The 27,529-nt window shown below is 53.7% G+C and overlaps 1 protein-coding gene across 1 annotated transcript in view; it reads right to left on the bottom strand.

The window, feature by feature from the left end:
* The window catches only part of LOC311581140 (uncharacterized protein), a 48,502-nt gene extending 21,528 nt beyond the window's left edge, over window positions 1-26,974 (bottom strand). The window contains exons 1-3 of the mRNA XM_084753174.1: window positions 26,525-26,974; window positions 8,420-8,525; window positions 6,955-7,065 (exon numbers count right to left, since the gene is read on the bottom strand). Of these exons, the coding sequence (XP_084609300.1) occupies window positions 6,955-7,065; window positions 8,420-8,438 (130 nt within the window). The 5' untranslated portion in view covers window positions 8,439-8,525; window positions 26,525-26,974. The remainder of the gene's footprint in view (window positions 1-6,954; window positions 7,066-8,419; window positions 8,526-26,524) is intronic.
* Window positions 26,975-27,529: the final 555 nt, after the last annotated feature.

Here is a 27,529-nt window from a genome sequence, read left to right as displayed (position 1 = left end):
TTTACCTGGCCAGGAGATATCTGTGGTATTAATAATAAAAAAGGAGAGGTTTTTACTCAGATAGCAGCCCGCCCCACAAACAGTCCAGACAGGTGGTCTTCCTAAGCCCCCAGGTCTGGGAGGCTCCAGGAGGCATTGGCCAGTGAACAGGCCTAGTGGTCTAGAATGGGATGGATAATCTGCGCCCCAGGTTCTTTACTTGAGCTGCATGGCAAAGCTGGGGGGAGGGGTGGGCAGTGAAAGGCTTGCAGGTCCGGGTCTTGCAGGCAGATAGGCAAGGTGGGCGCTTCGCCTCCCACCTGGAGCTCACTAGGATCATAGCGCAGATGGTCCCAGGGCCCTGGAGGGACACGTGGGGGACGAGCAGGCTTGTGGGCAGAGATGGCTGAAGCAGCAGCTGGGCCATCACTTACCTGTCCCGACGGCCTTTCCATTCCAAGTGGTGATATTTATGTTGCAATGACTTAAGAAACAAAGGCAGGGGCTGGAGAGATGGCTCAGAGGTTAAGAGCACTGACTGCTCTTCCAGAGGTCCTGAGTTCAATTCCCAGCAACCACATGGTGGCTCACAACCATCCATAATGTGATCTGATGCCCTCTTCTGGCCTGCAGGTGCACATGCAGGGAGAACACTGTATACATAACAACAAATAAATAATGTTTAAAAAAAAAAAGAAACAAAGGCAAAGCCCAGCCCACCCGTGTTCACAGTGCTCCTCCCAGTCACTTCTCTGTTTATTCTCCAGAAATGAAAAGGCGATATGCCCCAGAAGGGCCACAGCCAAAATATCACTTCTCCCTAGTGACAGGGAGAGGTGCTGCAGATCCTGGTGGCCCAGCTAAGACTGTACCCCGTTCCCTCCTGGCCTCCCTTTACACCACCTATGTTATGGCCACCTCCCAGTTGGGATTTTATTTATTTATTGATTTATTGATTGATTGATTGTTTGATTGTTTTTTAGCCAGTCCTGGCTGTCCTGGAACTCACTCTGTACACCAGGCTGTCCTTGAACTCACAGAGAGCCCCCTGCCTCTGCCTCTCACTCTGTAGATCAGGCTGGCCTTGAACTCACAGAGATCCACTTTGCTTCTGACCCCAGAGTGCTGGGATTAAAGGTGTGTGTGTGCGCTGCTTCTGTGTTCCTTGATTGACACTTTCTTTGGCTCTATCCTTTCACCCCCCTTTTTGTGGGGCTGGGGATCGAACTGAGGACCTTGTATGTGCTAGGCAAGCCCTCTACTGCTGAGCCACATCTCCAGACCCTCACTAGCAGAGTCTGGACCGGGGCTCTGCAGTGAACCACGCCAAATCTTCTTTCTTTCAGTGCTTCCCTGACTCTTGTAGAGTGAGTGGTACCTCGCCCTGCTCCTTCCTCTTTCCGGTCCTCTCCCCATGTGTAAATGGACAAGACCCAGGAAAGTAAAGGAATTTTCCCCAGGCCACATACTTGTACACTGGGATGCTCTGGCCCCAGAGGCCAGCTCTGATGCTGTCACAGGTACTTACATGACATGACTGCTGCCTACGACCCTGCACAGTGGACTCCCAGCCACGCACCTGCTACAGTCCAGGCTTAGTGTTTACCCAGAGCCACACCCTTGCCCTGCACCCTCCTCCTGCCTCACCTGGGAACTGCAGGAAGCTAGCATCCTGCCTGCTACATGGGCTGGTGAGGGTTTGTGCAGACATATGCTCTACTAATATTTCAGGGATTAAATAACTTCTGCCATGCCTAGGTGTGTGTGCTGGACAGTGGCCTCATCAGGGTGGGAGCCGCCCCCTTCTGTGTCAGGCATGTCAGAGTTCCTGCTCTGAGCTGCCTGGCACAGCAGTGGGGTGGCATGGCAGTGGAGTGGGGGCCAGGCTGATGCCTCTGGGCATGCTGATGTCTGATTATCCCCTGATTAATACAGGCTCAAATTTGGAAAACACCCAGGCGTGGGTGGGATGGTCCAGAGTCAGGCCACCCTGAGTAGTTCTGGTTTGGTGCCAGGTCAGAAGTGGCAAGAGAAGCAGGCAGGGGGGAGGCCTCGGCCCCTCTGTGCAAGCACAGGCGTCCAGGGGGTTCTCAGGAGGCTCTGAGTGAGAACAGCTCTTTCCAGGACTGAGGTCTTGGCATCTCTGAAGGAGGCACTCAGGGCCAGAGTGGACAGTGTCTTTTAACACAAGCTATTGGTGATAGGAAGAGCAGTTGGTCCCTTCCCAGTGAGGGACATGGGCTTGGACAAGATTGCATAGCTGTCTGTGGAGGGTAAGGTGAAGGCTGTAGGTGACGTCACCAGATGAGAGTCCTACAGTTTGCCTGCTAGCTTCCTCCCTTACACCCAGGGCCACAAGCCTTCCTGCTGAGCAGTGTTAGGGTGTAGTCCTGCCCCTGCCCAGCTCACTCTGGTGACACTCTTGATGAATAGCAGGCGGCAGAAGCCAAGTCCCCACACTTTCCGAGCTGGGCAATAGCTGCGCCTGGCTTCTGGACACTTGCCAGAAGTCATCCACTGTGGCATGGACTGCTCAAGGAGCATCTCCAGAGACCTGGTGAAGAGAGGCCAGGGCCACAGTCCCCGGCAGGCTGTGCTAGCATGCGGGCAAACAGCCTTGGAAGGGTGGCTCCCCCCAGGGGAACCCCTTGTCACATGGGGCGGAGTGGAGCCTGCCTCAGTCTGCATACTCCTGAACAGAACCGACAACTGTGGTCATTTGAAGCCACAGAGGGCTGGGGGTGGTTTGTTACACAGCAACAGACGCTTCTCAAAGCCAGACTGTCAGCAAAGCTGTCAGCTCCGCCTTCTCCACATACCCACTCTCCCATCCCCACCCTCCCCACCCACCTGCCCATGCTCGCTGTGGGAGTCCAGCAGCTCCCCAGCCAGGCCCTCTCCCTGTCTGACTGTTTGCTCTTGCGAAGACCCCAGTCCGACCTCACCAGTCCTCGTAGCCTTTGGTAGCCCCCTGTCACTCAAGCTAGAAGCCAAGGTGAGCCGTGTGACCCTGAGCAGATCCTTTCCTCTGTGGTCTGATGCCTTCCAGCCCTCTTCCTCTTCCTGTTTCAGCCTCTCCTGGTGAAGCCGGGACCATCCTGCACCTGCTGCTGGATGAGCCTGCAGCGAGCGGCTGTGCTTCCTGGCTTCACTCCGACCTGGTCACATCTCCCTGGAAGGACTTCCTGGCTGCTCCCTTGTTCTGCTGTAGTTTTCTCTGTTGCTTTAGCTTTATTCTCATTCTATCCTTGATCTTAGAGGAAGCTGGCGTGTGATAGCTATTTGCATACTAGATATTTTCTCTGTTAACATAGATTTCCAGGCTGGGGAGATAGTTGGTAAAATGCTTGCTGCAACAAGTGTGAAGGATGCGTGGGAAGAGAATCCAGGCTGTGTTATAATCCCAGTTCTGACATTAAAACAAACAAACAAACAAACAAACCAAAACCTGGAACAGAGACAGGCAGCTCTCTAGGGCTTGCTAGCCAGTCAGCCTAGCCTGTCTGGTGACCTCCAGGCCTGGCAGGGAGATTCCTGTATTAAAAGTGTGTGTGTGTGTGTGTGTGTGTGTGTGTGTGTGTGTGTGTGTGTGTGTGTGTGTAGAATGCACAGCTGCTTAGAGCACCTGCTGCTCTTCCCGAGGGCCTGGACTTGTTTTCCAGCACCCACAAGATGGCTCACAGCTCCACCATCTTTAACTCTAGTTCTGGGGGATCTGACCCCCTTCTTCTGGCTATGAACTCATGTTGGTATACATCCACATATGCAGGCAAAACACCCAGGCACATAAAATAAAAATTAAAAAATGTGAAAAGTGGATGGAGGGCTGCAAAGATGCGTGGTGGCTAAAGAGGCTTGCTGCCTGTGCCAGACACTCTTGTTCAGCTCCCAGCACCCACAGCGAGTGGCTCAAACTGTAACTCCAGTGCCAGGAGATTCACCACCCTCTTCTGGCTTCCCTGGCATCAGCATGTGCACACAGACACATAAATAAAAATAAAAGAATTTAAATGAGGCTTCTGTGGAATAAATGTCAGACACCTATGCTTGTCCTCTGGCCAGTGTGTCAGCATGCACAAAGACGCATACACACACAGATAGATATGCAGAGATGCACTTTCCCAGCTAGGAGGTGGGCGCCCCGAGAGGAGGGGTTCCTGTGCTTGCTTTGCTGTGGAGTGCTAAGCCTGTCACCCAGCAGCTGGCCGGAAGTGGATGCCAAGCTCATGGTGGGTGAGGGGAAATAGGCTGGAGGCAGTTCAAGGCTGGCCGGGATGTGGCATGGCTGCCAAGTTTGCCTTGCTGTCCTGCAGACTATAATTCTCACAGTCTCCTGAGGTAGACCTCGGCCCGGGGTCACAGGACAAAGAGAGAACACTGTGGCAAGCCTAGTGGGGCTCAGGCTGCACAGCTCTGCGAGCCCCAGGCTCCTCAGCATTGGCTGCCTCCCTCTGGGGCGTTCCTGCCATGGTCCCTTGCACCTAGAAGAAGAGAGAGGCTCTTCTCTCGGTGCCCTCCCCCCATTTCTCCCACAGATCCTGAACACACAGGCATCTAAGCCTGCCAAGCCCCCTTAGGAGCAGTGAAGGTTTGGCTGGGCGTGGAGTGTGGCTGGGCCAGGGAAGCTGGCTTGAGTTCTCCCTGGAGGTGAGGTCTGGTCTTCCACTTCTCTACTTGGAACCCAGAGCACACCCCCTCCCTGCAGCTACAAAGTTTGTCCTGATTCTGATGCGTCTTGGGTTCGTCGGCCCACACCGTGAGCAGTTCTCACAACACTGTTTCATTTTGATACAAGCTCTCACCATGCAGCCCTGACTGGCCTCCGACTCTGAGATCTGCAGATCTGAGAGCTGGTATTAAGGGCATGCGCCACCATCCCAGGCACTATTTACGAGTCCTGGGCAAAGGCTGGTTACACCTCTCATCCTCCTGCCTCCCCCTCTGAGCGTCTGGACACGTCCCCAGCCCGCAGCCTCATGCCTTTCTCCCCTTGAAGACAGAGCCACTGGCTTCCCTGCTGGGGCCTGCTCAGCTTCCAACCATTTTGATTTGGGCTTCAGAAGGCAGGTTGTGGCTGCCCCCGCCACCCCCCCCCCCATGTCTGCTGGCCACCAGAGGTAAATCTTGGGCCTGAGTCTCCAAAAATAATTCTCAGTTTAGCTCCAGAACACGGATTCGTCTCTTTGTCTTTCTGCAGGAGGCTTGGGCACCGAAGCTGCACAAATGAACCTGAGGCAGCCGTGCTGAGAGCAGCCCTGGGTCCAAAGTACACACCCATCAGCTCTGTGGCAGCAAGGCTTTAAGAAGAAGCTGTTATTTCAGTTACCTCGAAGGTGGGGGTGTTAGGGTTGAACTGGGAAGGAGCATCAGTAGCTGGCCAGAGCCGGGTTAACGTGGCTGGGGGGATGGGTTAAGGTGGCAGCCTGGGCGATCAGCCCCTTCCTCGGAAGCCAGCCCTTTTGTGGCAATCAGGCTTGCTCCCTGGAGCAGGAAGGAAGCAGGGTCTGCTCAGGACCCACAGACACGAGGCAGAAGACAGCCAGCCAGCAGTGGTGTGAAGCTGGAGGCGACAGGGATGGGATTGGGGACTTGTGCCCAGACAGCCCACTTAGTAAACGGCTGCCTGCCAGGCTCGACCTGTCAGCTCAGTGCAAAAGTATGACCCGGGTCCACATCCCAGCCTCAGCCAGTGTCCCACTAAGTCAACTCTCCAAGAGCCAGCAAGCAGAGTACTGGCCTCCCGACTCCCCCAAGGCTCAGGGATGCTGCCAGCAGGAGATGCTGCCTTATCCCTTGGCTCTGAGAGGGAAAGACAAGCTGGTGCCTGGAGCTATGAGACCAGTCCCAGGAGGCAGGGTGATGTGTCAGAAACAGGCAAGGACTCATGTGCAAACACCCTCATATTCATGTGCACATACCCTTACACTCATGTGTACACACCCTTACAAGTACAGATGTGTCACGACCTCTCCAGTGGAGTCTGTATGACAAACGTTACTACAGAACTCGAGGCTGTGACCCCCTACCCAAGGGAGATCCTCCTGGAAACAGGTCTGATGTTCCTGCCAGGAATGACTGATTACAACGCACATTGTTTTTAGGAACAGCCTGACTGTTTTTCTGACCATTTTGTCTTTCTGCCTTTGCTTTTACTTTCTTATCAAAGAACTTTTCAGATGTAACTGTGTTGCTAGGTGACCCTTAACTTGAAACTGCAGCCAAGGGTCATTCAGACAAGTTTACCACTAAGTTCTGTTCCACTTGTTAATAAAAACATGGCTAAGAATTAGTCACCAGTGAATAGTTTATATTATGATTTACAAATAAGGTGTCTAAGAAAACTCCAGATAGTGGCAGAAGAGCTAAGAAAACAAACTGTCCTGACTCACAGATGTTTGGCATAATGAGAGAACACTGACCTTTGATAATGAGGGCACATGCACTGATACCAATCTAATAACTTATGAACGATTGTTCAAATTGATGACAACATTATTACACTGCATCCTGTATTTTGAACCGTAACCACGAAAGGACATGCCCATTTCAGGAGATGTGTATAAAAACCTGGCTTGTTTGCTTGCAAAGTACACTCAGATTCAAACAGCACCCCTGGGGTTGTTTCTGTTTGTCACTCGCCTATCTTTTGCCCACCGACGCTTCGAGAACCCCCATTCCCAAGGACCTATACCTGACTGAGACATTCTGTGGCACAGATAAAGGGGCTACACCTTACAAAGACTATGGTTTTGGTGGGTGGGGCTGAGAAAGTACAGCTAGGTCTTCGTGTAACTGTGCACAGTCTCCGTAGCTCAGAGGGGACGTGCTTGTGTGTGTGTTATCTTCCTCGCTAGCGCCATCTTCCCTCAGCCAAGGATGGCTTCCTCTCGCGGCTCCCCTCACCTCTTAGTCAATGTTCTCTTGCTGTGAAGAGACACCAAGACCATGGCGACTCATATGAAAGGGAGAACTTACCAGCAGCTGGCTCACAGTTTCCGAGGTTTCGTCCACTACCATCATGGCAGGAAGCATGGCAGCGTGCAGGCAGATGTGGTGTTGGAGGAGCTGAGAGCTCTACATCCTGATCTGCAGGCAGAAGAAAGAAAGAGACACTGAGCCCGGCTTTGGCTTTTCAAACCCCAAACCCCAAACCCCAAAGACGACACACTTCCTTTAACAAGGCCATACCTCTTAGTCCTTAAGTAGTGCCACTCCCTCATGACTTAGTGAGAATTTGGGAATTTTGGTTTCTTTTTCTTTTCTTTCTTTCTTTCTTTTTTTTTCTTTTTCTTTTTTCTTTTTTTGGTTTTCCGAGACAGGGTCTCTCTGTGTAGCCTTGGCTGTCCTGGACTCACTTTGGAAACCAGGCTGGCCTCGAACTCACAGCGATTCACCAGCCTCTGCCTCCCGAGTGCTGGGACTAAAGGCGTGTGCCACCATGCCCGGCAAGAATGTTTGCATCTTAATCCCAGGTGTAGGGCTGTGGGGCTGCACGGAAGCAGCTGACTATGACTCGTCTCCTGTTCTAGCAGAGGCGTGGCTTTACCAGCTGCAGATGGTTTCTGTATAACGTTGGGAATTTTGGGAACTTTTCAGAGGGCATATGAATAAATGCTAGGGCCCCGAGAGTCAGGGTTGGTGGGTTGGTGGTTGCTGTTGGTCACTGTTGGTCATGATTTGTTAAGAAAAAGAGGAAGAGGAAGAGGAAGAAAAAGGAGGAGGAGGAGGAGGAGAAGAAGAAGAAGAAGAAGAAAGAAATCCTGAAGGTGAAGATCAAATTTGCTGATGGCCTTAATCTGCAGGAGGCAGTCTAACGATGATGTCGCCCCCTTTCCGACCCCTGACTTTATTCAGGGCTCTTGTTCCTTTCCTCTCCATCTTTTTTTTTTTCCTTTTGTATTTCCTGTTAAAGGGTTGAAGGGACAGAAGAAAAAGTGAGGAGAAGGGTGGAAGAAAGAAGAGCCCATAAGTTGCAAATGCCTGCTACAACTAAGCATCCAAACATAGGAGCCTATAGGAGCCAAGGCCATTCTTATTCAAACCAGCACATCCTCCTGGAAGGCCTCCTGCTGAAGACAGCACTGTCGCCCAGCCACCCAGGCTAGTTCTCACAAAACAGGAAATTAACGTCCTTTGTAGCTCAGATCAGAACTGTTCAGCAAAGCCATTTGTGTACCCACCCTAGAAGCCTCTTGGAATTTGGATTAGTCTGTCATCACACAGGAAGCGGGACCCAGGCATGGCAACCACTTCTTCACCAGATGGAGAGGGAAACCTCCCTCCCAGCCTGAGCTCTCTGGCCCCGGTGATACCTGAGAGGAGATGGAAGTCTGGGGACCACGTGGGGACAGTGGGCTCACACCCCCACCCGTGGCCCCTTGTTTTCCGGTATCTGTGGCTCACCTCTGATTTGAGGGGTTGGACAATGGCCAGCGCTTACCTGGTTCTGCTATGTCCATTGCTCAGTTTCTATGACTGCGGCCCATCTTCCCATCGTCGTACGGAGAGGTGGGAGGACTTGGCTGCCTGTGGTGGCCTCTCCTTGGCTACAGGGAAGGAATAAGAGGTCAGCAGGCTGCACGTCCTGGGTCATTACATTGAACACGCTGACAAAAGCTATCAGAAGATAGATCGTTTAATGGGAGATTAAAAACCATTGAGAGCAGCCAGGTTCTGACCTGGAGTCTCAGTTCTTAATTTAATTTCTTTTGCCACTCAAATCAGAACATTTAAAAAATATATTAAAAGCGGCTCTATTTGCTCAAGGGTTTTTATCATTAATTGATTTGGCCAAAGCTTTTCCATAACCCACAAGTTCTGGAACTGGCTCCTCATTTGAATCCTCTGCATCCCTCATTGAGACAGGGAGGTGCCAGACTTCAGGGGACAGGAACCCCTTAAGGGCCCCCTGGGTCCCACAGGCCAGTGAACACTGCCGGTCCAAAAATCAGAGAGAGCTCTCTCCCAGTCCTGCAGCTCATGGGTCACAGCCATGCCGTCCAGTAGCCTTGGGCTTGCCCCTGCAGTGAACAGCCAGGCCTCCGCCCTCAAGCCCCTGTAGCTCACTGAGGTCCTCTGCAGATGGTGCACATGCTGCAGTCTGCAGAGCTGGCCTTGTGCCCTCACCAGCTCAGTCCAGGGTTGGTGAGGTCGAGGGGCCATATCTGGTGGTGGCTGCTGACAGAGTGCGCTGCATGGTGCGGAGCCTCCTCTGGAGACACCGTGTCCTGTCAGCAGCCTGGAGAGCACAGAGTCAACCCCTCTGGGAGGCAGATGGGAGGCCTAACTCACCTTGGTACCCTGACTTAGGAACACAAAATGGCACCCCGGAAGGAGAGAACCCTGGCTGCTGGGTGCTGGGGTGCAGATCCCCAGAGACAGCCTCACCTGTGTACACAAAGAAAGCTGAGGGATCCGGCATGTCAGAGCCAACAGCGTTGTCAATAATCTTGGCTCTTACAAGCCAGAGGGAGAGGAAATAAAACGGGGGCTATTCGGAAATGGAATTCTTGACAGCAGTTAAAATTAATGAACTCACAGCCCAGGTTGTCAAGATGGATTAAATGCGCACCCCCGGCGTCGGGTGAGGACAAGTGGGTCCCACCAAGCTGCCTCCTGTTTATTAAGATGTAAAAATGTACCCGTAGCATTAGGCATTGCTTATGGATGCATACGTAGGTAGTAAATATTTAAAAGCACACAGGGGAATAAGACTGAGTGGTTACCACTGGACAGGGAGGGGCTACCTGCTTGGGGAAAGGAGACAGGATTGCCTCCATGTGCAGAACGCTTGGAGATACTGTTCGTGTGAACCCATAAATACATGCATATTGTATGCATGCATATTTATATAATGGTGGGCTTTTCACTTGCTATTTTCTAATGAGCATGGGAACATGGCTTGCAATGATGACAGTGTCCCTGGTATGGACGTGCTGTGATTTATGAGTGCACGTTTTGTTGTCACATGCACACTGTTCCTCTATTTTCTCACTGTCTTCATAAATGCAGGTTATTTTCTTGATGCAGGAAGCTGGATTGTGCGGTAAGAAATCTGATTTTTCTGTTTCTTTTCTTTCAAAGGTTAACTCTCCTCTTCCTCTTCTCTTCCTCATCCTCTACCTCTTCCTCCTCCTCCTCCTCCTCCTCCTTGTTGTCCTGGCTGGTCTGGAACTCACCCTGTAGATCAGGTTGGCCTTGAACTCAGGGACCGTCCTGTCTTTGCCTCCTGAGTACTGGGATTAAAGACCTGTGCCACCACACTTGACTTTTATTTTGTGCATCTGCCACTTAGGAGTGGGTGCCCATAGAGGCCAGAAGAGGGCGTTGGGGCCCCGGGAACTGGAGCTGTGGATGCTGTGAGCCACCTGACGCAGGTGCTAGGAACCAGCCAACGTCTGCAGGAGCAGCAAATGCTCTCAGCCACTGGGCCGCCTCCCGGCTTCCTCCACTTTTCTTATTGCTGTGAGAAAATGCCTGACAAAGTCCACTAAGGAGGTGAAGGGCTCGTCCTCACTCATGGCTTTAGTGTACAGTCCTGGCGGTGGCGTGGATGGAGAAGGATTCTGAGGCCGGCGATCAGTGTCCACAGTCAGGAAGCAGACAGAGGCGAATGCTGGTGTACCATTGGCTTTTCACTCCGGGACCCACGCCCACAGGGTAGGATAGTTCACATTTGGGTTGGGTGCCCCAACCTCAGGCAAACTCTAAAACACCTTCAAACACATGACCAGAGATGTGCCTTATAGGTGACTCTAAACCCCACTGAGCTGACAGTCAAGGTTAACTGTCACTGGTGATGTGGCTCAGTTAGGAAGCAGAGCCCTCGCTTGGAATACCTGAGGCCCTGGGCTTTCCTCTCCAGCACCTGACAAGCTGGGTGTGGCTGTTGACGCCTATAGTGTCGATACTTGTTAAGTGGAGATGGGAGAGTCAGGAGTTCAAGGTCGTCCTCAGCTATATAGGGAGACTGAGGATGAGCAACCCTGGCTCAAACCAACCAAAACCCCAAATAAAAACAAAACAGATTAATAGGAAACTTCACTATTATATACATACTGTATATGTTTATATAAAAACACACAGGAAACTCTCAACATATAACAAAAGAAGAAAAATGAATGAAAAAGCAAAGCAGCCAAGTGAGTAACCCTCAGCCGCAATGCCAGGACGGCTGCCATTCAGCTTGGTGGCAAACAGGAGATCCTCCTGCCGTGGCTGCTCACCTGCTGGGATTGCAAGGAGCAAAGTAATGCTATGTCCTGTATGTTTTGTAAATAATGCCGTGTCCTGTGTGTCCTGTAACTAATGCCATGTCCTGTGTGTTCTGTAACTAATGCCATGTTCTGTGTGTTCTGTAACTAATGCCATGTCCTGTGTGTTCTGTAACTAATGCCATGTCCTGTGTGTTCTGTAACTAATGCCATGTTCTGTGTGTTCTGTAACTAATGCCATGTCCTGTGTGTTCTGTAACTAATGCCGTGTCCTGTGTGTCCTGTAACTAATGCCATGTTCTATGTGTTCTGTAACTAATGCCATGTCCTGTGTGTTCTGTAACTAATGCCATGTCCTGTGTGTTCTGTAACTAATGCCGTGTCCTGTGTGTTCTGTAACTAATGCCATGTCCTGTGTGTTCTGTAACTAATGCCATGTCCTGTGTGTTCTGTAACTAATGCCATGTCCTGTGTGTTCTGTAACTAATGCCATGTTCTGTGTGTTCTGTAACTAATGCCATGTCCTGTGTGTCCTGTAACTAATGCCGTGTCCTGTGTGCCCTGTAACTAATGCCATGTCCTATATGTTCTGTAACTAATGCCATGTCCTGTGTGTTCTGTAACTAATACCATGTCCTGTGTGTTCTGTAACTAATGCCATGTCCTGTGTGTTCTGTAACTAATGCCATGGCCTGTGTGTTCTGTAACTAATGCCATGTCCTGTGTGTTCTGTAACTAATGCCATGTCCTGTGTGTTCTGTAACTAATGCCGTGTCCTGTGTGTTCTGTAACTAATGCCATGTCCTGTGTGTTCTGTAACTAATGCCATGTCCTGTGTGTTCTGTAACTAATGCCATGTCCTGTGTGTTCTGTAACTAATGCCATGTTCTGTGTGTTCTGTAACTAATGCCATGTCCTGTGTGTCCTGTAACTAATGCTGTGTCCTGTGTGCCCTGTAACTAATGCCATGTCCTATATGTTCTGTAACTAATGCCATGTCCTGTGTGTTCTGTAACTAATACCATGTCCTGTGTGTTCTGTAACTAATGCCATGTCCTGTGTGTTCTGTAACTAATGCCATGTCCTGTGTGTTCTGTAACTAATGCCATGTCCTGTGTGTTCTGTAACTAATGCCATGTCCTGTGTGTTCTGTAACTAATGCCATGTCCTGTGTGTTCTGTAACTAATACCATGTCCTGTGTGTTCTGTAACTAATGCCATGTCCTGTGTGTTCTGTAACTAATGCCATGGCCTGTGTGTTCTGTAACTAATGCCATGTCCTGTGTGTTCTGTAACTAATGCCATGGCCTGTGTGTTCTGTAACTAATGCCATGTCCTGTGTGTTCTGTAACTAATGCCATGTCCTGTGTGTTCTGTAACTAATGCCATGGCCTGTGTGTTCTGTAACTAATGCCATGGCCTGTGTGTTCTGTAACTAATGCCGTGTTCTGTGTGTTCTGTAACTAATGCCGTGTTCTGTGTGTTCTTTAACTAATGCCATGGTCTGTGTGCCCTGTGAGAGCGTGTCCTCTAGGTGACCCTTACTTCTCCCTGCATTCCGGGAACGACCATGCACTGCCATAAACTGCACCTGCCAGCAGTCTCCAGAAACTCCACCTGGGCGATTAGATGCAATCAGCTGCCAATGTTCCTCTGAGATTAAAAAACTTCCCCTTGAGGTCCAGCCTCCACCCAACCGGCCTAAAGGTCGACACTCCTGTGACCCGCAACTACCCGCCCCCTACTATTTCCCCTTTATGAACCCACTGCCCTTGAAGCTTGGGGTCACTCCCCTATCCTGCTGTGTCAGGAAGGACCGTGGTCCGAGCTTGAGCCCCTAATCCAGGACCCTGTGTGTGTTGCATTGGTATGGAGTCCTGGTGGTCTTTTCGGGGTGTGTGTGTCTCGCGATCTGGGTGCTACAGGATTGCAGGTGTCTACTGCTGTGCTTGGCTGAGCTGAGCTCCATTTAAGGTTTGGGTGACTGTCAGGTGAGGGCGTCAGACACTTTGACTTGCAAGTGACAGGAAGTCAGTTCAATGGTCTAAGAGGGCAAAGTGCTGACTTACGTGGTGAGAAGGCCAGAGAGGGAGGCTGCCTGCGTCCTCAGGGCTCCTCTCACCCCACCCACTTCTGCCTCAGTGACAAGAGCATGCTTTCTCCTGACACACAACACGGCTCCTGGCAGTCATGCCTGTATTACTTTCCTGGTGCTATAAAAACAAATTATAACCAACTAGGTGTTTTCAAACAACAGAAAACCGTTGACAACTCAGGAGGCCTGATGCTCTTATCACAACTGACAAGGCCATCCTCCCTTGGCGCCTCAGCGTCCACCACCCAACGCATTTCCTGGCTCGTCACTGGTCATTGTCATGTAACTCGCTGGCCAGCCCCACATCAGCTCCTGCATGTAGTCAGAACTGTAATTTAGGGTGCGTGACAGCATTTAGGGACAAGCTGAGGAAGTCGGCACAAACTCACCTTTATGAGACCCGTATCTGAGTAGGTTGTACTTACAGGATCTGGGTTTAGGCAGTGGATGTATCTTTGGGAAGGAGGTTTTTCTTGTTTTTGTTGTTCTTTTGGTTTTTTTCCTTTGCCAACCACACAATTCTTATGCTCAGAGCCCCTCCCCCGTAGAGGGCTGCCTCAAGGAAGACTTTTTGGAGATCACTGTGGCCTGCAGGGAAGGCCCTGACCGTCAGACAGACACACACCCTCCTGACCCTCAGACAGACACACACCCTCCTGACCTTCAGACAGACACACACCTCCTGATCGTCAGACAGACACACACCCTCCTGACTGTCAGACAGACACACACCCTCCTGACTGTCAGACAGACACACACCCTCCTGACCCTCAGACAGACACACACCCTCCTGACCCTCAGACAGACACACACCCTCCTGACCCTCAGACAGACACACACCCTCCTGACCTTCAGACAGACACACACCCTCCTGACCGTCAGACAGACACACACCCTCCTGACCCTCAGACAGACACACACCCTCCTGACCCTCAGACAGACACACACCCTCCTGACTGTCAGACAGACACACACCCTCCTGACCCTCAGACAGACACACACCCTCCTGACCCTCAGACAGACACACACCCTCCTGACCCTCAGACAGACACACACCCTCCTGACCCTCAGACAGACACACACCCTCCTGACCGTCAGACAGACACACACCCTCCTGACCCTCAGACAGACACACACCCTCCTGACCCTCAGACAGACACACACCCTCCTGACCCTCAGACAGACACACACCCTCCTGACCCTCAGACAGACACACACCCTCCTGACCCTCAGATAGACACACACCCTGAGAATATCACCTGCATTCGGGACAGAGAGGCACAGCCCCTGCTGCCACCCCAGCCCGAGGAGTTTTCTTACTCTTTTAGGAAGCTTTAATTACACTGGAGGTCAGAGGGCAGCGTGCAGGACTAGTCTCTCCTTTCTCCACGTGGTCACCTCAGGTCCTCGGGCTTAGCAACAAGCGCCTTTATCTACTGAGCCACATCGACAGCCAAAATCAGATTCTTGACTTTACTACGAAAAGAATTTCAAGCTGAGCCAGTGTGAAGCAGCTTTGGAATTTACTGAAGACAGGTTTAAGCATGAGAGTTAAGAGAGAGGCTCAGAGCGGGGCAGTGGGAGCAAACACCTTTGATCCCAGCTCTCTGAGGTACCTGGTCTACAGAGTGAGTTCCAGGACAGCTAGTGTTACACAGGGAAACCCTATCTGGGAAACCAGAGGAGAGAGAGAGAGAGAAAGAGAGAGAGAGGGGAGCGTCATGCAGCCAGTGTCTTTGCAGTGCCTTGTCTCCTGGTTTTGGTGGCATCTGAGGTGACATCTCAAGGATGTCTAGCACCTCAATGCTATCATAGAGCACAGATGATGATGTCACATGGCAGCGGGGGTGCGTGGGGCCTGTAGGGAAGTTGTTCTCACTGTTTGGTCTTGTTTGGGATGCTCAGAAGCGGGGAGCGGAGTGCAGCTGTGCTTGAAGGATTTCAGCATGCCTCATCGCTCCTTTCACACTCTCGTTCAGGAAGGGATAGTGACTTGGTGCTGGAACCTTCCTCAAAAATGTCTGCACTGGAACTGTGGATTCTCAGAAGGCAAGAGGCTCTGACAAGACTCCTGAGTGCGGGGCTTTTCTCCTCCATGTCCCTGTAAGTTCCCTGCGCTCTCTCTCTCTCTCTCTCTCTCTCTCTCTCTCTCTCTCTCTCTCTCTCTCTCTCTCTCTCTCTCTCTCCCTCCTCACCCCGTGTGTGTGTGTGTGTGTGTGTGTGTGTGTGTGTGTGTGTATGTCTTTATGCACACCATGTGCATGCAGGTGCCTGTGGAGGACAGAAAAGGACGATAAGATCTGTGGAATTGGAGTTACATGCGGCTGTGAGCAAGCTAGCCTGCAAGTGCTCCTCAGGGCTGACCCAGTTTGCGTCACACTGAGTCGCCTTTCCCACCCACCTGCCCTCTGCCTGTCCTCTCCCTGTCCTCCCTCCATGGTGCTTCTCATCTGGGGGTTACTGTGACCTCCTCCTCCTCCTCCCCCAGCCTTGCAGCTCTGCAGTCCAGGACTGCTGTCCTAGGCAAGGAAGAGGCCAAGGCTGCTGCTCGCTGCTCGCTTGTGGCTCTTTGACCCCACGGTGTAGGAGCCACTGAGGTGTCATTCTCAGAAGCTGGGGTTATGCCACATGCAATATTTGGTAATGGATTCTTCTGTGTAACCAGGGATTTCTGCTCTTACTTAAACACTGGACATCCTTATTGTGTGTGTGCAGGTGTGTACACAGTGTGCCAGTTGGCTACATCTGCTGGCCAGTAAAGGCCGCGGAACCCTCTGTCTTGTTGAGACGGGGTTTCTCTGTGTAGCTCTTGCTGGCCTGGAACTTGCTCCATAGACCAGGTTGGGCTCTAAGTCAGAGCTCCGCCTGCCTCTGCCCCCTCAGTGCTGGGATCAAAGGCGTGCGCCATCACTGCCCAGACCCTGCTTTCCCTTCAGCATGGGGTTTCAAGCCCCTGCGCCAAGTCTCTGCTGCGGGTGCTGGGGACCTCACCTCAGGTTCCAATGCTTGAACAGCGTGTACACTCTACCCACCAAGTCATCTCCCCAGCCTATTGCTTTGTTTTTATTAAGATCTATCTCTGTAGCCCAGGCTGGCCTTGGGCTTTGAGTAATCCTCCTGTCTCAGCCTCCTCAGGGCTGGGATTATAAAGGTGGGTGCAAAGTCTAGATTATTAGCTCTTGACTTTGAACTTAAACAATCTTCATTCTAATTATTTCATAAAAATGAGAAAATAAAGACATCAGGCATGCTGGCTCACATATGTAATCCCTGTAAACGGGGGCCAAGGCAAGAGGATCCAGAGTTCGAGGTCAGCCTGGTCCACAGAGTGAGTTCTAGGACAGCCAGGCCTACACAGGGAAACCCTACATGGAAAAACAAAAACAAAAGTGGGCGTGGTGATGCACGCCTTTAATCCCAGCACTCTGAGAGGCAGAGGCAGGAGGATCTCTGTGAGTTTGAGGCCAGCCTGGTCTACAAAGCGAGTCCAGGACAGCCAGGGCTACACAGAGAGACCCTGTCTCGAAAAACAAAACAAAAAAACAACAAGAACAAATCTAGACACTTTGGTGGCCAGTTCCAGTCTGATTTCTGCTGGTGCCATGAGAGTTTCAGCAGGTGCCTGGATGTGCATGGGACCAATAAATGCCAAGACCTAGGGATCTCAGCCACTCCCTTCCTTCCCTCAGCCACCCCACGGCTGCTCCTGTCACCCCTGGGACAGGCAAGAGAAGGCTGGCGGCACTGCGGATGCGGCCATTCTCTCTGTGATGAATGGCGGCTGGCTACAGCTGCTGTTCCAATTTGTTCCCAATTTGGACAGCCGCTTTACCCACAATTCACCTTGTCAGGGCCACAAATCACTGTGGACGATCAGACTTAGGGAAGGGAGAGGCCCTAGAAGAAAGGGGCCCAGGCTGTGGGAAGACCCCAGGCTGTGGGAGGACCCCAGGCTGTGGGAGGACCCCAGGCTGTGGGAAGACCTCAGGCTGTGGGAAGACCTCAGGCTGTGGGAAGACCTCAGGCTGTGGGAGGACCCCAGGCTGTGGGAGGACCCCAGGCTGTGGGAGGACCCCAGGCTGTGGGAAGACTTCAGGCTGTGGGAGGACCTCAGGCTGTGGGAGGACCCCAGGCTGTGGGAGGACCCCAGGCTGTGGGAGGACCCCAGGCTGTGGGAAGACCTCAGGCTGTGGGAGGACCTCAGGCTGTGGGAAGACCCCAGGCTGTGGGAGGACCCCAGGCTGTGGGAGGACCCCAGGCTGTGGGAGGACCCCAGGCTGTGGGAGGACCTCAGGCTGTGGGAGGACCTCAGGCTGTGGGAAGACCCCAGGCTGTGGGAGGACCCCAGGCTGTGGGAGGACCTCAGGCTGTGGGAGGACCTCAGGCTGTGGGAGGACCCCAGGCTGTGGGAGGACCCCAGGCTGTGGGAAGACCCCAGGCTGTGGGAAGACCTCAGGCTGTGGGAGGACCTCAGGCTGTGGGAAGACCTCAGGCTGTGGGAGGACCCCAGGCTGTGGGAGGACCCCAGGCTGTGGGAGGACCCCAGGCTGTGGGAGGACCCCAGGCTGTGGGAAGACCCCAGGCTGTGGGAGGACCCCAGGCTGTGGGAGGACCCCAGGCTGTGGGAGGACCCCAGGCTGTGGGAGGACCTCAGGCTGTGGGAGGACCTCAGGCTGTGGGAAGACCCCAGGCTGTGGGAGGACCCCAGGCTGTGGGAGGACCTCAGGCTGTGGGAGGACCTCAGGCTGTGGGAGGACCCCAGGCTGTGGGAGGACCTCAGGCTGTGGGAGGACCCGAGGCTGTGGGAGGACCTCAGGCTGTGGGAGGACCCCAGGCTGTGGGAGGACCCCAGGCTGTGGGAGGACCCCAGGCTGTGGGAGGACCCCAGGCTGTGGGAGGACCTCAGGCTGTGGGAGGACCTCAGGCTGTGGGAGGACCTCAGGCTGTGGGAGGACCCCAGGCTGTGGGAGGACCTCAGGCTGTGGGAGGACCCGAGGCTGTGGGAGGACCTCAGGCTGTGGGAGGACCCCAGGCTGTGGGAGGACCCCAGGCTGTGGGAGGACCCCAGGCTGTAGGAGGACCCCAGGCTGTGGGAGGACCCCAGGCTGTGGGAGGACCCCAGGCTGTGGGAAGACCCCAGGCTGTGGGAGGACCCCAGGCTGTGGGAGGACCCCAGGCTGTGGGAGGACCCCAGGCTGTAGGAGGACCCCAGGCTGTGGGAGGACCCCAGGCTGTGGGAAGACCTCAGGCTGTGGGAGGACCCCAGGCTGTGGGAGGACCCCAGGCTGTGGGAGGACCCCAGGCTGTAGGAGGACCCCAGGCTGTGGGAGGACCTCAGGCTGTGGGAGGACCCCAGGCTGTGGGAGGACCTCAGGCTGTGGGAGGACCCCAGGCTGTGGGAGGACCTCAGGCTGTGGGAGGACCCCAGGCTGTGGGAGGACCCCAGGCTGTGGGAGGACCTCAGGCTGTGGGAGGACCTCAGGCTGTGGGAGGACCTCAGGCTGTGGGAGGACCCCAGGCTGTGGGAAGACCCCAGGCTGTGGGAGGACCCCAGGCTGTGGGAGGACCTCAGGCTGTGGGAGGACCTCAGGCTGTGGGAGGACCCCAGGCTGTGGGAGGACCCCAGGCTGTGGGAGGACCCAAGGCTGTGGGAGGACCCCAGGCTGTGGGAGGACCCGAGGCTGTGGGAGGACCTCAGGCTGTGGGAGGACCTCAGGCTGTGGGAAGACCCCAGGCTGTGGGAGGACCCCAGGCTGTGGGAGGACCTCAGGCTGTGGGAGGACCTCAGGCTGTGGGAAGACCCCAGGCTGTGGGAGGACCTCAGGCTGTGGGAGGACCCCAGGCTGTGGGAGGACCTCAGGCTGTGGGAAGACCCCAGGCTGTGGGAGGACCTCAGGCTGTGGGAGGACCTCAGGCTGTGGGAGGACCCCAGGCTGTGGGAGGACCCCAGGCTGTGGGAGGACCTCAGGCTGTGGGAGGACCCCAGGCTGTGGGAGGACCCCAGGCTGTGGGAGGACCTCAGGCTGTGGGAGGACCCGAGGCTGTGGGAGGACCTCAGGCTGTGGGAGGACCCCAGGCTGTGGGAGGACCTCAGGCTGTGGGAAGACCCCAGGCTGTGGGAGGACCTCAGGCTGTGGGAAGACCCCAGGCTGTGGGAGGACCCCAGGCTGTGGGAGGACCTCAGGCTGTGGGAAGACCCCAGGCTGTGGGAAGACCCCAGGCTGTGGGAGGACCCCAGGCTGTGGGAGGACCCAAGGCTGTGGGAGGACCTCAGGCTGTGGGAGGACCCAAGGCTGTGGGAGGACCTCAGGCTGTGGGAGGACCCGAGGCTGTGGGAGGACCTCAGGCTGTGGGAGGACCTCAGGCTGTGGGAGGACCCCAGGCTGTGGGAGGACCCCAGGCTGTGGGAGGACCTCAGGCTGTGGGAGGACCCCAGGCTGTGGGAGGACCCAAGGCTGTGGCAGCACCACAGGCTGGGGGTCTGGGGGGGGCAGGGTACTGGCTCTCCCACCAGGCTTGCTTCCTACCCGGTCCAGCCATCCCAGGCTCTAGCTGACTCTATCCAGGCCAGACATGGCCCCTCCGAGGCCCCCCCATCCTTCAGAAGCTGGGGGGTCCTTCGCCCAGCACTACTGGCCTCTGAAGTGTTGCAGTTAAATTTCCAGTATGACCTAATAACGTTTGTTATAATTATTATTACAGCAGTATTTTCTAACCCGCTAGCAATCAATCAAGACACAGACACCTGTTATGTTTTAAAATAGCCTCAGTTAACCTGGGGCAGGGCAGATATTAATCCCCTAAACTACTTCCCATAGTGGAGCAGGTGTGGGATCCCTGCCCCTATGCCATGGCATCTGCTTCTAATAATTTCTATCAAGCTACCTCCCACCCATAATCCCAAATATTTGCTAATGTTGTTCATCTGGGCCAAATCCCCACCCACGCCGGCCATGTGCCTAACCCATGATGGCGAGCCTCTTTTTCACCCTTCTCCTCCGGTCTCTCTTCTTCCCAAGATTCTCCCTGTCTCCCCAAGGCCGGGAACCTTAGCCACGCCTATCCCATTTGCCCTGCCCAGGTGTGATGGCCTTTTATTAGTCAAACAGATTAGGCTCTAGGCAAGGCACTGGTGGGTCACAGAGAAAGCAAGCAGTAATTAGCATCAAAATACATCAGACCAACCTCTCCAACACTGAAGCCTCACGCCCTTCCCCTGCCTTACTCTCCGCCATGAGACTGACCGCCCCGTTCTGAGAGTCAGGAAAAGCCAGGCATTCCTTCACTCACTCATTCCCAATACACAAATGGAACATGTGCTTCACACAATAGTGAGTAAACTGTCGAGCACACGGGACATGGGACACACAAGGAACAATCCCCCAGAGAGAGGACAACAGCTGGAGAAGGAAAGGAGGGTGGTGCAGAGACCCAGCCTCTCTTCTGGCCTGCACAGTCACGCCCAGGATCACCCCTTCCTGTTACATCACTCACGTGCCCACCATGGACAGCGACAGGTCCCGGGCTTGCATGGGTGTTTCTCCTTTCTGGCCGCCTTCCCTGGCACAGGGCTGGAGCTTGGGCCCTTTGCCCTGGTCACCCACAGAAGGTTCAGAGGCCATGGTGGGGTAGCCCGTCCCCCAGCTCACCTTGAGCAGGCCCAGGGGTGTGAGCGTCCCTGCTTCTGTGACCGCTCCCGCTCACCGGCTTGCTAATGGTGCTATACAGGAGGGAGCAACGCTGATGTACAGAGGTGGCCACGGCCTGTGAAGGATGACCATGTCTCAGGCATCACTCTTCCTGCCTGGTGGCCACGCTGCAGGCTTGAAAGAAGCGGCTGTCCCTTGGAGTGCCCCAGGAACCAGTCTCTTTCTTGGTCACAGCCAAGGAAGACCCTGGAAAGTGGCTGGGGGCAAGGCTGGAGGGCGGGGTGACCACTGGCCTGCGAGGTCTTCTTGTGTGTAATTCATGCACAGTCCAGACCAGGGCCCTGTGCCTATTAGGCCAACCCTCTACCAAGGAGCTGGTCCCCAGAACACTGTTTACCTCTTTGCAGGATGGGCCAAGGCACCACACTCCTCTCCTTCCCCAGTCAGGCAGGACCCCACCCCCATCCCACTGGAAGGGTTGAAATCTTGGAGACTAAAGCCATCTTGGTCATTTCTCGAACCTCTTCCTCCTCTTCCTCTTCTACTCTCTAAACACTCGCAGTGTATGTGAGGCTGGCCTTGAGCTGCGGTGGTGTGTGCTACCACGCCCAGGCTAAGGGCCACTCCGAATCTCTCCACTCCCTTTAGTCCGGCGGCTGCTGTCTGTGGGAGGCACCGGCTCTCAGATCCTCGGCTTGCTTCCCCACGCCTCCTAAGTCTCAAGAGAGGCTCCTCTGCTGCATACACTCCCCACCTTCTAGGCTCCACAGCTTGGGGGCCCTGTGTGCACCGGAGGGCTGCTTAACTGGTAACGTCAGACTGGGACAGGCAGTGTGGGCTGTCACAGACCTGTCCCCAGGGCTGGCGGTTTTAAGATAGAGTCACTATGGTTGGAGCTGTGGAAACCCCATAGGCTCCCTCCACCTCAAGGCTCCTCCCTCCATCTTTTGCTCTCCGATGAATATTCATCCCCCCTCTCTCTCTCTGCTTCCTACTGCCTCTGGAAACCACCTGGCTCTGAACAACGTTCCCCGCCCCACCTCCTCTACAGGCAAGTGTGCCTGTGCACCCCCACATTGCTCTAAATGAAGCTGGCCTATGGAGAAGCACGATGGGTTGGTCCGGCCTTGGCCCACACCTGGCATTGCAGCCTAGCCACCTTCGTCCCCACTGTGCCCACCTGTCTCTGTCTCGGCACTGCCCTTCCTGGCATCCCAGAGTCCTGTGCGCACATTCGGCAACTAGTTCCTTCACTAGATGCTCCTTATACCATCCCAGGGGCTGTGTGTCCTGCCCCCACCCTGCACTGTTGACGCTAGTTTCAAGACTATTTTATTTGGAGTATTTACTGCCTCTACCTCCCTTCTCCACCTCAATCCCTTCCGACGCCCAAACACTAGGTATGAGAGAAAGAAGGCTAATGGGGAGCAGGGGGTGTGGCCTCTTTACTTCTCCAGCTGTTTAGTGTCGATTGAAGCCTCTCTCTCTCTTTCTCTCTCTCTCTCTCTCTCTCTCTCTCTCTCTCTCTCTCTCTCTCTCCCCCTCTCCCTCCCTCTCTTTCTCTGTCTCTCTGTCTCTCTCTCTACCCCCCTCCTCTCTCTCTGTCTCTCTGTCTGTCTTTCTTTCTTTCCCCCTCTCTGTCTCTCTGTTCCTCTCTCTCTCTCTCTCTCTCTCTCTCTCTCTCTCTCTCTCTCTCTCAGCGCCATCTTCCACATGCTCCTTGATGGCTTCTCCCTGTCTCCTCCAAGCTGCCAGCTCTTCTTTCTCTCCATGTTTCTGAGCTCTCATATTCATACTCCTCAGAGTCCTCAGAATTAAACTGCAGCTGACAAAGACCAAGCTCTGCACGAGGCAGTAATCAGCTTTGGACAAACTAAAGCCCAGACTAAAATCCCACACTTGGGTATAAACAAAAACATCTTTACATAACATAACTGAGTTTTTAAAGAACCCAAAACTTCCACTTCACAGCACCTTCTGCTTTATTCCAATTCTTCCTTCCCCCCCATCTTTTCTTCCCAGATGCCTTTGTCTTTTGTTTCTTCTGGGTCCCCATCTTACTGAGCAAGAACCAGCTGATTAGGGACTAGGCTTCTGTGGTGATGGGATCCCTGGGGGGCTGGAATCCCAGGAACTGAGTTCTCTTCAATGACTGTTGACTCAACCACAGGCGCACCAAGCCCAGGGGAGACGCCTCAAGTCAGCCCAGCCCTCAGGAAAGAGGTTTGTGTAACCAGTCTGACAAGGAGCCCCCTGGTTTGGGTGTTTCTACTGTTTACTCAGGACACCCTCTTCTGGGAAGACCTCTGGGATGGGATGCTATCATCTGTGTCCTTTACATAAGGGGCTCCACAGACTGATGTCTCATGCAACTCTTGTGTGCTGGCTCACACTAGGCTCTGAAAAAAAAAAAGCCTTTTACTAGGGAGTGTCCCTATACTAGGGCATTTTTACATATATAGGGAATATATTTTACTTTTTATTTTTTTGTCAGGGCCACTTGTAGCTCAGACTAGCCTTAAACTTGAATCTGCTATATAGCCAAGGATGACCCTGAACTTCTGATTCTCCTGCTTCCACTTGCCAAGCGACACAGATGTGATCCACCATGCAGTTTGTGTGGTGCTGGGTGGAGCCCAGGGCCCTGGGCAGACTCAGCAAGACACTACCAACTGTCCTGCACGCCCAGAACGCATGGGGCAGCTCACGATTGCCTGTACCAGCTCCAGGGGACCCGACTCCCTCTTGTGGCCTTCACAGGCACTGCAACTAATCAGTGCACAACCTTACACACAGACAAACCATCTACTGTAGCCAGCGTTTGCTACTTTGTGGGTTATTCTTTCTCTCTTCTACCCTTCTCAACCCCCTAACACTGGGTAGAGAGGAAAGGGGGCAGCGTTATCGTTGGACGACTCCTGATTAGGGATGTGTGGCTCCTGAGGGCAAGCTTGATCTCTCCCATGCCAGGACATCTACTTACTTCTTATATCTTTGCACACGGCCACTTCACAAACCACAACCAACAGCAACCTACAGCACCCAGACACCAACACCAACCAGCCAACAACAGCAACTCTGCTTCTGGGGCCGGAGCATTTATGAAAAGTTCCCAGAATTCCAATGTCACCCACTTGCAGAAACTATCTACAGCTGTCAAAACCACACCCCTGCAAGAGCACAAGACAAATCGTAGTCACCTGCTGTGAAGCAGCCCCGTATCCCACACCTGGGATTGAAATGCAAATATATTCCCATAACATTTCTGTGCTTTTTTAAGGAAACCAAAATTCCCAAATATTTCACTACACACATTTGTTTTTTTTCAAGACAGGGTTTCTCTGTGTAGCTTTGGCTGTCCTGGACTCGCTTTGTAGACCAGGCTGGCCTTGAACTCATAGCTATCTGCCTGCCTCTGCCTCCTAAACGCTGGGACTAAAGGTGTGCGCCACAACCACACCCGGCTATGACACACATTTTTAAACCCACAGTGGAAGAATTAACTCCCCCACACCACTTCTTGTGCTGTGACACACAACAGAAAATTTAAGAATATGAAAAACAAAACTAAGTATGGTGGCTTGCTCTACAATCCCCAGAGAGCTAGGGGGTGGAGCCAGGAGAATGAGGTGAAGCCTCACAGCCAGTCATCCTGCTGTGTGATTGTAGCCAGAGAGACGGTCCTGGCCTCCCCGAGGTGGAGGGGGAACGCCAGCCTTATGTCAACTTGACACAAACAGAGTCATCTGAGAGGAAGGGACTCAGCAGAGAAAACATCTCCAGAAGACTCGGGCTGCAGGCAAGCCTGTGGGGCATTTTCTTAATTAGTGATTGCTGGGGAAACGCCGGGTTCCTCATGGATGGCGGCTTTCCCTGGGCTGGTGGTCATGGATGCAGGCTGAGCAGCCACGAGGAGCAAGCTGGTGAACCGCACCCTCCACGGCCTCTGCGTCAGAGCCTGCCCCCAGGCTCCTGCCCTGCTTGGGTTCCTGCCCTGGCTTCCCTCAGTGGACAGTGATTCGGGATGTGCAATCCAGGCAAACCCTTGCCTCTCTCGCCAAGGCGCTTTGGTTACGGTGTTCATAACTGAAGGTGGTGTTTTGGTTATGGTATCACAGCAGTAGTGACCCTGACTAAGACACAAATAACTGACTACTGAATGTTGTCCTCCAACCTACACACACACACACACACACACACACATACACACACACACATACACACACACACATACACACACATACACATACACACACACATACACACACACATACACACACATACACACACACATACACACACACACATACACACACACACATACACACACATACACACACATACACACACACATACACACACATACACACACACACACACATACACACACATACACACACACATACACACACATAACACACACATACACACACATACACATACACACACACACACATACACACACACATGCAGTAATAATAATGAATGCACACGACGGAAAGCACCTGAAGACGACACATGGGATTCACCTTGGCCTCCTCCACATTTTCACACATATGTGCACATGCACCTCCATGTGTCCCCACACACTTGTACAGACATGAATACACATTAACAGACACATACAATGTACAAAAAAAAAAACCGTCCCCAGAGCCTCACACTGGGATTTTCCTGGCCGCCCCCTCTTACTCCCACGCAGCAGCCTCGTCAGCAAGGCAGTGAGTGCATGTGGACTCCAGCATCATCCGTGGCTGCAGCCCCAGGCACCCAGGACTGAGGCTGAGCAGGAGAGGCCGGCTGCAGACAGGGTTTGTGAAGGCCTTCTCAGTCTGGGACCAGGCACGGGGGTGGTGCATGCCTATCTGGGATCCGGCACTCAGAGTGAGGCAGGAGGATGGAGAGAGGCCCAGGCCGGACAGAGGTAGAGACTGACTGAGGCCCCATTTCAAAAGCCAGGAGAAAATGTATTCAAAGAAGTAAATTCTGGTTTTGGATCTGGTGTGAGCAGATGTGTAACTTGCAAGAAACGAACCGAACAAACGTTTAACCCATTTCTGACCTCTCACTTGGCGCATTTATGAGCCCAGTGCCATACTGGGCTCACTGAAACCCTCAGTGCAGACTCACTGGGTCCAGTAGGACCTGTCTGTCCCAAGCAGGCGCCCTGGCCTTCTCCCCTCTCTCTCACACAGCTGGAGCTGTGGCCTCCTTGGTGTGGGAGGAATGGGAGGAATGGCTGGAGTCCTGAGCAGGGGCGGGGAGGTGAACGTGCAGGTGTCTTAGCTCCCTGTCGCTCTCTCATGACAAAAGGCCAGGTGCAGACTGGGGCAAGCTGGATGTAAGAAATGGCCGTCACCCCCCCCCACACCCCCATCCTGGGCAGGGTGCCACGAGGGCTCCGGTCTCCATCCTAAGTGACTCTGGACCTCAGTTTGCCTTAGTCACTACTGTGGAGATGGAACCGTGGCCTAGAGCAGGCCAGGCTAGCGTCCCACCATGGCCCGGCCCAGTGTGGGAGCAAGAGGCTTTGCAGGGTTCTAGCCCTCAAGGTCCTGACTGAACCTGTGTGGTGTAGGGTCACTCACTTGTCCTCTCTCAGCGGAGCTGCGGTGGGCGGGTCTGAGCCCGGCCTCTGGGCTGCCTCTGAGCAGCTCCTCTCCCCACTTGACATCCTCTCCCGAATACTCTCAGCTTTGCTGTGGCTGACAGCCCAGGACACCTGTGGTGATGGTCCCTTCAAGTTTGTTACCTCTCCACCTGCTGCTGACTCCAGGCTTACAGAGAGCAGGCTCTGTGTCCCCAGCACCGTCAGTGACTCTTTAGGCTTTAGCCCTGACCTGCTGGGCTCCTGCCTCCTTCCTTTCTGTGACTAGTAAAAGATCCAGGGGTCCCCAGGGGCAAGAGGGCGGCTATGCAGTCCCACTCCCAGTTGCCGGTGGGCGGGAGGCTGGAATACAGGCAGGCAGGTGGGGGACAGCAGGTGCTTCTGGGTGATTCTCTGCTGAGTTCATTACGGGGTAAGTTATTAACTCCTGGCTTGGGCAGGGCAACCGGAGGCCCAGAGTGCCCACCGCAGCCAACAGGGGTGGCACTGTGCTAATTGAAGGCTTAATTAATTTTCCCAGTGGAGGCTGCAGCCGGGGCCTTCCTCTGCCATCTGGCCATTTGTCTGCTCCTGGTGGGGTCCCCTCTGTCTGTCCTGGGGTCCCTGACAGCCCTGTATCCTGCCTTCCTGTATCCTTCCCCATCCACGGGGCATGCCTTGGGCCCTGCCACACGCTGGGTCCAGCCCAGGCCTCAGTCTCCCACCCTGTGTCATCACTTTGCCTCACACTCCACAAGGCCCATAGCTCCAGCTGTTGGAAAAGAGTGGCCTCAGTGTTACAAAAGAAATACGTGAAAAAAATGAAAAAGAGGAGGAACAGCCTGCTCCATCTTGGGCTTGTAGCCACCTGGTGGGAGATGAGCCAAGTGTGGCTGCTTGGGTCCTGGACTCCTGCCCCTCTCTGGACTCTTTTTCCTGGCCTCATGGTCCGCTGGCCAGTAGAGCATAGCTCAGAGCCTGGTTAGAGGTTCAGAAAGGCTGTGAG

This window comes from Acomys minous (assembly GCF_964271855.1).
Source record: "Acomys minous genome assembly, chromosome: 13".
Taxonomy (NCBI): Eukaryota; Metazoa; Chordata; class Mammalia; order Rodentia; family Muridae; genus Acomys; species Acomys minous.
This window is presented reverse-complemented; position numbering and strand designations above follow the sequence as displayed.